The sequence below is a fragment of the Halyomorpha halys genome, unplaced genomic scaffold (assembly GCF_000696795.3).
Source record: "Halyomorpha halys isolate HHAL.00 unplaced genomic scaffold, Hhal_1.1 Scaffold764.1, whole genome shotgun sequence".
Taxonomy (NCBI): Eukaryota; Metazoa; Arthropoda; class Insecta; order Hemiptera; family Pentatomidae; genus Halyomorpha; species Halyomorpha halys.
Window position 1 is genome coordinate 49,406 of NW_027111457.1, and position 12,024 is coordinate 61,429.

General features: G+C 32.2%; 1 protein-coding gene across 1 annotated transcript; it reads left to right on the forward strand.

The window, feature by feature from the left end:
* The first annotated feature begins 4,948 nt into the window (after window positions 1-4,948).
* LOC106685983 (coiled-coil-helix-coiled-coil-helix domain-containing protein 10, mitochondrial) lies at window positions 4,949-11,633 on the forward strand. The gene is made up of 4 exons (XM_014429043.2): window positions 4,949-5,099; window positions 8,441-8,543; window positions 10,417-10,624; window positions 11,544-11,633. The coding sequence occupies exons 1-4, from the start codon at window positions 5,032-5,034 to the stop codon at window positions 11,552-11,554; spliced, it is 390 nt and encodes a 129-aa protein (XP_014284529.1). The 5' UTR covers window positions 4,949-5,031; the 3' UTR covers window positions 11,555-11,633.
* Window positions 11,634-12,024: the final 391 nt, after the last annotated feature.

Genomic DNA, 12,024 nt, shown 5'->3' on the forward strand with positions numbered 1-12,024 from the left:
TACAAGTCGATGTAATTGAATTAAGATAATTCTACAAGACTAATAGTATTAGTTTGTACTTTATTATGATACAGGGCCCAGGAATACCAAACCCTACATAACCTGGTTACAATGTTTATTGTTTTTTTTAACTGAAAGTTGATGAGCTGAGGAAAGAGGATTTTTATGTAAACTGTTTCCTGACGAGGAAACGAATCTTAAATACTTCTTGGAAAATTACAAAGTCCTATTTAAAATCGCCTCCCAATTTCATTCTTAAGAATAAATCCCTTATTAGACCAAAAATTCACACCTCAAAGAAGGATAATTTCCCTCATTTGTAGACTGTTGTTGCTTTCGGACAGGGATCCTTACAATGAGTACCGCGGTAATATTATTTAATTTTCACAAATATTTAGCAATGTGGAAGCAGGATCCATTTAAAGACGATAAAGGGAAACAGGAAGAGAATACAAATTGATTGGAAGACATTTTATTAAAAGAAACCTGTTCAGTATTTTGCCTACAACCACATTTGCAACTATCGACATAGGTATCATTCATATTGAGACCTAGGGGATGAACTGTTTAATTTTTCATTGCGTATAATTGATGGAAATATTTTTATCATTAAGACTGTAAAAAAAAACAAAAAAAACGACCAGTTTTCTTCCGGGAGTTGGATCCAAATGAGCTGCACAAGAAACAGATTTCTACCAGCCGGTTTGCTCCTAAACCTTTTAAACTCAGAACTACTCCAGTTTCCACCATTTCAGTAACGAATTCTTCAAGAAAAAAGATCAATTTTTTTTTTTAGTTGTAAAAGTTAACTCTAATTCAATTCCTTTGAGTGTTTTATGATTTATTATAAGACCTAGAGAACAAATCAGGTGTGCGCATCACAAAGCTTTTACTTAGCACCCTACTTTGAGTTTAAATCAATCCCCACTCGTTTCCTTCTCCTTTACTTTCTAAGCTTTTCTATATTAAATATTATATTTTCTAAAATCATTGGCTTTCCAACAAAATGTAATATGTCTCTAGTGACACTAATATTTACGGGAATGTTTCTTAAAATAAAAAAAAATGTCTAACCTCTTTTCACCTTAAGTTAATTATCAAATCCTTTCATAGTTTATATTTATTTATTTTTGAAAACTAGTAAGAATTTGAGACAAATTCAAGGTAATTTAAGGAAAGATTTTTAAATAATCCGAATTTAAGCCGCATCAAACTACTTCAATGAGGATACAGCGTATTTGATATTAAAGACCATATAATTTTTCATTGATATACTAAGTTGAATCAAAATCGTTAAAGTCATTTTTAAGAAAATTGGAAAAATATGATTAATCGATTCTATAAAGTGGTACTACTTCAGGTGGATCGATTTCATCGAAAAAGTTGCCGTCACATCCCAGACATAATAGCCATAAATATGTAATATCAGTTTGTTACGACTTTTCGTTTATGAACTAAATAGACCAAATACACGCAGGTCATATTGTGTCTTGAGTTTTTCCGTCAAAAACTGAATTCAAAATTTTTCACGATCACAATATTTTACCTTACAATAAATTACATATATAGATAATTGAAAGTAAAAAAACAAAACAGATCCTACATTACAAAATTAATAATTACTAACGTGATAATATAATGTTTTCAAAATTTGATTTTCGCAAGATTTAAAATTAGTTTTAATTACAATGACATCAAGACTAGAACCAATTACAAAGTTTAAATGAAGTAAACCAAATCAGGAAATTGTCATCTTTATTCAAGATATTCATGATGAATTAAAGGTTTATTTAATTATTACTATTATATTAGAGGAAATTAAATATAGGCCTTCGTAAAACAGTTGCAGACCATTCCACTCTGACCAGTTGGCAGATTTGTCCCATGGTTTTATAAATTCACACACACGGTATCTCGTAAGCAATATTTAAGAATATTAAAGCAGAACTCAGAAGTAATAAAAAATTCAATGTAGGCAGTGGTCCGATAATCTAAAGGAAAGGAAAAGGAGAAAGAAGATGGTTGGGGGTGCGGTATAATAAAAAAAAAATAAGTTGATGTAACTTATTTAATCGTGCCAACGTTTCGGCTAGAATTTCTAGCCTTCATCAGAGCTAAGAACAGAACAAGATAACAACCTATGAATATAGAAAATATAAACAGAATGACATAACGTTAATAATTTTACAGAATGGAATTAATAAAATAAAGTAGTGAGAGAATTATCTATCTCTCATAAAAGGAGAAAGGTTTTTTCACATCTTCGCATGTTTTGCGCTTACAGAATAGGAAGCAATAACTAAACCAGTATGTAATTTAAGTAGTTGTAATTTTAGCATAGTAACTGAGCAAGTTTTTGTTTAAACCATTTATAGCAGTTTTCTTTTCAAGCTGCTAAGCAGAGATAGTTTTGTTTTTCGTACAACCCTCAATTATTCGAGATGAGCCCCCTACCGTACCATATTTTATTTTTCACTTTCTGACAAAATTTCTTATTCATCGATCGTTAAGTCCAAATTATTAGGTACAGGTAGGTTACAGAAAGTTGAGATCCGATTCTAGTTTTGTAAAAAAATTATGTGATGTGAAATTATTTCTTTTGACAGAATCATGTTTTCATCCAAAATAATTGCAAATCGATAAAATACGCTTCTTGTATATAAAATAAAATAATTAATGTGGTTGTAACAAATGAAAATCGCCTTTGAAGATTTATATTAAATAAAAAAATGTTTTTATGAAAAACATCTTTTTTTATTTTAAAGCAATCCACGTCGAAGGTGATGTTCACCTGATTATCTACAGGTGACCAACCTATTCTACCTATGGTTGGGGGTCAAGTTTTTCATTTTGTGGGACCGCCACTTAATGAAAAAGTCAACGCCCCAAGGCCGGATTTGAACCGGCAAGTGCGGCTGAAAAAAAAAAAACTTTATTATTATAAAATTCATGCAATAAAAGATCTTTCTAGAAATTTCAGCTATAATTTTTATTTCCCTGTCAGCTGTATTAAGTATTTTTATTATTTTAATAAAAAAATAAATAACAATATAAAGTCTTTTTAATTTTTCTAGATTTATGTAATTCAATTCAATATCTATTCTATTCTATTTCTACTATAATGAACTTAATAAAAAAATACATGAAATGGATTATTTACAGATTAATGCTTAACCACATAAATAACACGGTCCATTAACTTCTTAACTTTAAGTTTCAAATTAGTCATTTAAGTTTGTAAAAACAATAACAACCAGACAAAAGATATTAAAACGTAAAAAGTAATAATAATTTATTACCACATCAAATTGCTGTCTAACAGTAATTTTAAACTAAACCAGTTAAAACGTAGAAATAAAACCGAAAACAAAAAATGGATATAATGTACTATTGTTATATGAGGCTAACCATAAAATTGGTCTTGGTATTTTCAATACTGGTTCTATAAAAATTCAGCAATGAATAGCCGATTAAGTGCATAATGTTAATTTTAGTAAACTTATATTTTTATATTTATGACAAATTCATCAAGTGAAAAGAAAAAAGAATTTGGGATGGTAATTATTAATAGAAGTATTTTCCTGAAAACTGGTGAAATTGAAGTTAGCCATTCTGTCAGTTGAAAAGCATATTTCGTCGAAACAAATATGAAATCAAAAAGGTCGAAAACGTTTTGATTTTGAGTTATTTTATTTATGATTTTCTAAGAAATTCTTTACTTGAAAGGACCCAAAATGAACTTCTAGAACAACCGTGATTTTTTATTCCACCTCACTATGATCGGCAGAGCCATCAATTTTGACTGCAAACTGTTCATATTGTAGTTTTCATTTTAGTAAGCAAACATTGCAATCAAATAACTTCTTTTTTTCTCCTTGTAGCGACACCCCTATTAGCTGGTCAAAACCACCCTGACCCGGCATGACGCAACCTACCAACTAAAACAGGAACTATTAATGTTATTGGGTAAACACCGTATATTAATATTTGTACAATTCCTTGCATATACTTTAATTTCACACATGTAACAACTATATAAGATATTGTCATAATCATAAATTTTAACTAGTTAAGATTACAATAGAATATTCTGATCTTGTGAAAGCAAGGGTATTACACGTAGTAACTCTCGATGGCGTTTAATAGCCCTGAGAACTGACTGGGGTCAAATTGGGAGGCCCCAGTGCGAATTTCTGCAAGAAAAAAGAAAAAAAAAAAAAAAACGAATTTCTGCCTCACGGAATTCCCTGCTTAAAAAGCCGAGATTAATAATGAAATAGTGGATCAGTAAGGTCTAATGCTGTTATTGGAAATTTATATTGAATTTTATTTCTCACAGCCTTCTTTGGATCTCTCCTCCTACCCATATGTTATTTCCCATTGTAAGGACCTGCAGCTAGCACACAGTCAGGGCTTGCATCCCCCTTCGCGACTGCATTCTAGTATCGTGCAGAGCGAAGTTAGCACCCTTCGAGGACTTAGGGCTAACACCCGTAAGACTCATTCTGTTCACTCACCTCCTAACCAGCTACCTAACCTGTTTGAGCACGTATTGTAGAGGCCTTCGGGTATAGAGTACCCCACAGTTTAAATTGGAGCCAGACTATCTAACTCAACCACTTGGGGATCCTCTTAGGCTTTTGGACAATCATAACTTGTGAAGCTTCTACTTATCAATCTTCGATTAAAATATTCGAAGATTGATGAGTAGTTCTTTGTTTTTTTAAATTTTTTCTATTTGATTGTTTTATAAAATTAATTTTGAATTATTTGTTACTACACGTCTGCGTAAATTTTTATAATAATTTCTAAAATTGTTCTTTATTGTTTTTTTTACTGAATCATGCATGTCAGACAAACGAGATTTACTCATTGTATTCACTACGAAAAAAACTATAATCTTTCGTGTCAATTGTTGAACTAATTAACTCGTCAATGGATTCACAAAAAATGTTACCATATGTTAAGAAGATCACATGATAGTGTTTTAGGATATGATATGAAATTATTTTAAACGTTTCTTATGGCAAGATGAGAAGGGGTGGAGGAAGGGGTGGGGGAAGGGGTTTTTCTCCCCCAAGAAGGTATTCAACTCCTCCGTAAGTAGATAATATTGAATATTGCAAATGTGTACTATTTCGGTATAAATTTGTTCCAAGAATGAACAAAGGTTAAAGGTAATTATAAAAATTAAGAAAAAAAATCTTGAGGGTAAAGAGTTGCTCGGTGGATAATGATTCACTTACTTCCACCTCAGACTGCCGGGTCTAAGTATGGCCTAGTAGACCTTCGCAGGTCTAGTTTAGTAAGTCTTAGAGTTTGGAAATTACCATTCCTACAACGACTTAAATATGTCTATTAGTACTCAAATTGAAGCTAGTTGAATACACTAATAATTAGTTTATAACGATTTTCTTAGTAGATGTAGCAGTTTTCATTATATTCATCAGAACGAAAGCTTAGAATGTTCATCTAATTGTTCGGACAAAAGTTTGGTTTATAGAAACCCATATTCCAGGAACTATTATACATACAAACATCTATTAGAGCTCCAAGTGAAGCTCGGTGAATGTACTATAAAGTAGTTCATAAAGCTTATCTTCGTAGGAATAGTAGTTGGCATATTGTGCGCCAAAATAAATTCACAAAATATAGATATCTAGTTGTTCCGACAAAACGTTTGGATTATGCAAAACTATATACCAAGAATTATTAAACGTAAGGAGGTCATATTTTAAAAAATTTACTCTAGTTAAAATAATGATCTATTAGGTTTTTTTAGTGCTGTTAGTAGTTTTAGGTTTATGTAGCTTCGAATGAAAAGTTTAGGTTTTTCTATAGTAGAATGAACTTCACAGCTCTTTGATCTATTAAGAAATTACAAATCCAAGCCCATTTGGTTTCGAAGAGGAGGAAATAACATGAAGAATATCGACTTGGACACAGCGATTGTCACTGAAGAAATGTTTTCCATTTCTCCATGCTTTAATTTCGTTCGCATACTTGTATCTTCAAGCCACAAATCGCTTAACAAAAATACGTAAGAGACTTACTCTGTCAGGAAAAACTGTTTAGGGAAGTAAGCAGGCCATTCTGATAAAGCCAGTCAAATAAAATAGACTCTTTTCTAGAAGATGAAACGATACAAGGAGAGGTGATATAAAATATTGTGGTGCAGGTGGAAACACGAGACATATCATAAAGATATAGTTGGATACTATAGTTAGTTAAATTACTATGTACTATGGTTTAGCTAAATTCACGGGATCCATTCAGGGTACTCAATGGTTTCTGAAGAACATTTAGGACTGGCTTAATAATAAACTTCGGGGCTACAGCAATAGTAGAACAACTTACTAGGTACTGATCACCTGTAAAATAGAGAAGCTTTCTATAGTTCCAATACGTTTATTTCTGTGTGGCCTAACCATTTTAGACAAGCGTTAATCCTTTTTAATATTTCTGCCTATGGAAAATTCTCCCCAAGTGCTGTGTTAGGTTTGCAGAGTTCTCATAATTACCAGCAAGATAAAATAATTGTTTCCTCATTAACACAGATTGGGAAGGCATTGTAATTCATACTTAGCCTGAATATAACTTAGTAAATAACGCTGTGATTTGGAAATTCGACGGAAAAATTGTATTTCAGAATATCAAATAACATATTTTGATATTTACAGAACAGTTAAAACAGTAATATACATCAAAATAAGAGTACTTGTAAATAAATAACCAGTGAAATCCTTTTGTTCAGAAAAGTAGTAAAATGTAGAACAAATATTATTTGCTAATGCAAGGATTTTGAGAAATGTTTGACGTAGTGAAAGCAGGCGCGTGACGTTTTAATCAAACATGAAAATGAGCTTATAGCATGACTCTGACCTCGAAAATATTATCAACTATTTCATAGGTGAACATATATTTTTAATGTCATAAGAAAGTTTCTTTTCAGTAACTTTATAATGGAACTAACTGTCTGTTAAGCTAGGATTTCCCTTTTAAAACGGAAACGAAATAGATAATTGATGAAAGAAAGAATATTTGTATTAAAAACAAAAACTTCAAGATGTAGAGAACAGGCATATTTATATTTAAGGGTTTTTACGCTCTCCAGACATTTATATTGTAAAGGGACTAAATATTTTTAACAACACTAATTACAATTTTATTCAAGGGAACTATCTCTTCAAACTGCTAGCTTGTAAACTTGAGAAATTGTAATACAGTGTCCTGTACATTTGAGGTACATAACTTTACCTATATAGATCTAGACCTTTAGATTACTATTACTATTTATTATATAGGTACTGATTACCATTACTACTTTACTCAGAGGTATTGATTGCTGTTAATACTTTACCTAGAGGTATTGATTGCTGTTACTACTTTACCTAGAGGTATGGATAATTATTACTACTTTACCCAGAGGTATAACTATTACTGCATTGACCAGAAGTATAGATTATTATTACTACTTTACCCAGAGGTATGGATTACTATTACTACTTTACCCAGAGGTATAGATTATTATATCTTAAACCAATTATGAGAGAAACAACATGCTTTATTAATTGGACATAATAGGACACTACTGAGTTTTTCCCCACGCACTTCCATGGTTTTCGAAGTACTGAACCATATCCTTCTCGGAATGCTTTCTGAAACGTTGTTCTAAAAACGTTCAATGTTTTCAGTTAAAGCGTTAAAAAGTTAATGTTGAAAATTAAAGCGAATTCAGAAGTATCTTGCAACTAATATATAAAGAAAACTACAGGAAAGGAAGGTTTTACGCTTTTAAAACCCATGGTATAGGTTTTAAAATAAATCTCTGTCGAAAGATTTTTCCAAACATTTCCAAATTTTTATAGCTGAGATTAATTCAGAGTAAGAAATTATTTAACTGACTGTATAATTTTTACCTCAACATCTAATCCTATGTATAAACTCTATATCTGTTTTCGTAATTGAGGTCAGGAATTTACCTTCGTCAGATTTCAAAGAAGAAAGCAATTCTGTACTAGAACCGGATATATATGTATATTTTACGTTTCTACTCTAAAATTTACGATTTGCTCCTATGTGGGTACATAAATGTTAATACTAGTTGATTTATATTCACATTATATGAAAATAACGATATAAACGAGAAATATATTTTAAATAAGTGGTTCCCAACACATAGGAGTGCACGGACCACTAACCTGGATATTGAACCTTTTAGAAAATATTTGAAGATCAGGTTGCTTAAATTTTGCATTTAGAGTCACTGAATCACTTTTAGAGAGCCTGTTTCACCGCAACATATACATTTCAGCTTACACATATATCAGAAAAGATAATTAATATCGCACAATGGGTTGGGAATCACTGCTTTTAATACTTTCAAAAACAGAGACAATGATTTTTTTTTCTCCTTTTTTTATAGTTGTTGAATTTCCAGGAGACCGCCGCCGCCACCACCTCCTCCACCACAGAGGCAGGCGCCGGGCCTCTTCAAGCAGATGGCTGCAACAGCCGCGGGTGTGGCAGTAGGATCCGCCGTGGTCAGTATTATTCACCATAATAAATCAATATTGATTACTGAAATCATTAGGCTCAGTTTTTCAGTAGTTTTTAGATTTAGAACAAACGTGCAGTTCTTTTAATTTATCAACACTGAATTGTCGTGCACCATTAAAATATATTGTACTTTGTTCCTTTTTACAGAAAATTACTCTACGAAAAACCTACTTTGGTTATTTTCCTTTAATAACTTGAACAACATATAATACATTGGCAGAAACCTATCAGGCAGATAAAAAGGGGATTTATAAATGCCAGAATATGGCCACAATGCGGTTTATTTTAGTTACCTACGACAGCCCATAATTGAGTAATTAAAAAAACACGTGTGCACTTGTGATAATTCTAATAAAAATGATTGAAAAACTAAACCAAAATGGGCGCCATGTGAAAATCGGATACAAAAAATTAATTATTAGAATCAAGACTTCGAGGAATAGACTTGTGAATTCTTTTAATGTAAAAATCAATCTCAGCTAGACCACTTGGAATGAATTAACCAAAACCAAGTTCTTAGTTCAAGAGAGTAAAATAATGCTGAAATCAGTGAGGAATAACACTAGAGGAACAAAAGCAATCCTCTAAACTATTTCTAATCAATAAATGGCATGTGTCCTAAATTCCACCAGTTTCTCAAATACTGTACGGCGTTGATTTACTTAAAAACAATATTTATAACAGGCCGATGCATTTATAAATCTCGAAATGAAAATTACATCATGAGTGCTCCTATTTCCCTAAAACCATTCTGTACCTCCTCAAGTTGCGATTCCACTTTTTTACTTAACCTTTTCTGAAGCACCTTGGAGTTAATTTTATTCGGGAGGGTTATTAATACGCGATAGTCGCAAATATTCTCGGTTGCCAGTATTTGGAATACAGGAATTATTTCAAACCCTCAATTTCTCGAAATATTGTCTTTCTTCCTTTTCAAATCTAAGTTATTTAAAATTTCTTTTCATCTTTCTTCTATGTATTGTAGTGGTCCAGATTTTTTTCATTTTTGCCTATTGCTGGCCAAACTTCATTACCGCTATTATATTATTACGAGTATAATCCAGTTCATCTTCTGGAATAATAGGGGATAATATTCGGTATTATGTTGTTTTTATGAGAGCCTCATTTCTTCTTCTGTGAAGTTGTTTAGTTTTTCCAGACTGCAGCATATGGTCTCTCCGTATTTTGTTCATTTTGAGAAGAAAATGGTTGGTTATCTATTTCGAATCCATTTCTCGTGTGATGTATGCTATCCTCTTTCTGGGCTCTTCTCTTGTTGAAGATATAGCATTTCCAAATCAAATGTAACCTTTTCCATATCAATTGAAACTATTTCCAGTTCAATTAAAACTTTGTCCATGTCAATCGAAACTATTTCCAGTTCAATTAAAACTTTTTCCATGTCAATTGAAAACTAACTGAATCTGATTTTTTACGGTTCATAAGCATTTCGAATTATTGTTATTTTTGTAGTTTCCTTGGGCGTGGAGATCTTTTCCGAGTCCTGATTCTGTCTGTTCAATCGGATTTTCAATTGCACATGCGCTTTTCGGTTTATTGTTACTTTAGAAGTTACCTACAATATGGGTAACATTTTTTAGGTCTTTAAGGCATGAAATCTATTTGTTCAATCGGATTTTTGATCGCCCATGCGCATAGCGGATAATGATCTAAGGGTTTTTTTATGGGAAAAAAATCGTATCTGGATAACGACTGTATGAACAGTGTCACTGTTGTTACATTTTCGGTGAACTATCCCTTTATTACCGGCATTTCTACCTGTAACACCATGTATAGCTGTGGAAGGAGCGAAACTCAACTGAGTAATTAACTACAAGTTTTAATTCGTTGCTACAGGGACATGCAGTGGGCGCTGGTGTAACAGGGATGTTCTCAGGAGGCGGCAACGATGTGCATGCAGCGAGGGAACAATATGGTGCCACAGAGCCCACCGGTCCATGCGCTCATGAAATAAAGCAATTCCTCAAGTGCGCCGAAACACAAGCAGACATCTCCATTTGCGCCGGTTTCAATGAAGCGATAAAAAATTGCAAGAAACAATATAGTAAAACATATTTTATATCATTATTTTTAGAATTTAGACCTTGTATAATTTTAAAGTAAGTTCCAAACAACATCCAATCAAGACATTGTGGAAAAAATTGTACACCCGACATTGTTGAAATTTCTATGAAGTCCTAAGTCAATGGTGAAGTTAAAGTTATTAAAGAACAGAATCACATGATTTTCCTATCCTTCGCTCATCTTTTAATTTTTTTTTTTTTTTTTTTTTTTGTGGCGTCTTTTTCTAGCCTTTTTCCTGGCCAATCTATCGTGAAATATCCTCCGAAATAGGTTACTTACCCCCCGGCGTTTTATTCTAGGGGTAAGCAATCTACTCTAACCAGTGTGGAGGGGTTGAGGTTTTATTTCGCGGGAACGCCACAAAATAAAAGTCAACCAGGCCGGAAGCCAACTATTGGCATTGCAGACACGAAGTTGCTAAGGGGACTTCTCTACTCCTCAACTCACTCAGCTACAAAAGGCCCCCTTATCCTCCGGTCATCACTACTATTATTATTATTATGAGTGATGAGTGATGGATAAAAGTTAAGATAATTGAGGAACCCAAGAGGTAAATATTTCAGGATCTTCCACCTCCTTTCCCCAAAAAATAAAGAAAACTCATACAAATAGTTAAATATATAACTATAAAATAGTTAAATTTAATATCATGTGCTTATCTTGTCTCCTTTTATATTTCTAAAATCTTAGTTTAAGGTAAAACTATTTCAAAACCTAAAGACTCCTTTGCTTGGACCTGTTATCCCTTAATCTGAATATATATGCCAATGGTCTGAACGATTTCTTATATAGTTACATAACATATACACGCATATAGTTCATATAGTACATAACATTAAATTTATCAATTTAGTTATTTATCAATGTCTACTGACGATATTTTTATATTGCTTTTTCAGACCTCGAATAGGAAAATATGAGCCTCCTCCTTCAATGCCAGATGCCAAAAGAATCCATAAAAAATAAAAAAAATTCATTGAATAACCTCATTATTTTTTATTGTTTTATCCTCACAATACATTAATATTATGGCACTTTTATGTACGAAGTACTAGTAGAATACAGAATTGTTCCTATGATAAATCCTGAACCTATTAGGACCTAGAAGTGTTGTCTGTGTAATTCTATTATTATCATATAAATAAAAATCTCATTTTTAATATCATATTCATTGCTTATCTCCAAATGACCCACTTCAGTCCTCACAAGCAGAAGAGAGATGAGGTAAGGAGAAGTGAAGCGGTGTCTGAGGTCCTCAGGCTGATTACTACATTTTTTGAGATAAAAGGAAGAAACATTAATTATAAAGATAAGCCTTGATCATAAACCTCTTTCATCACAAAGTATTGTAACAATTGCAATTTTAATTGCTATTTACTT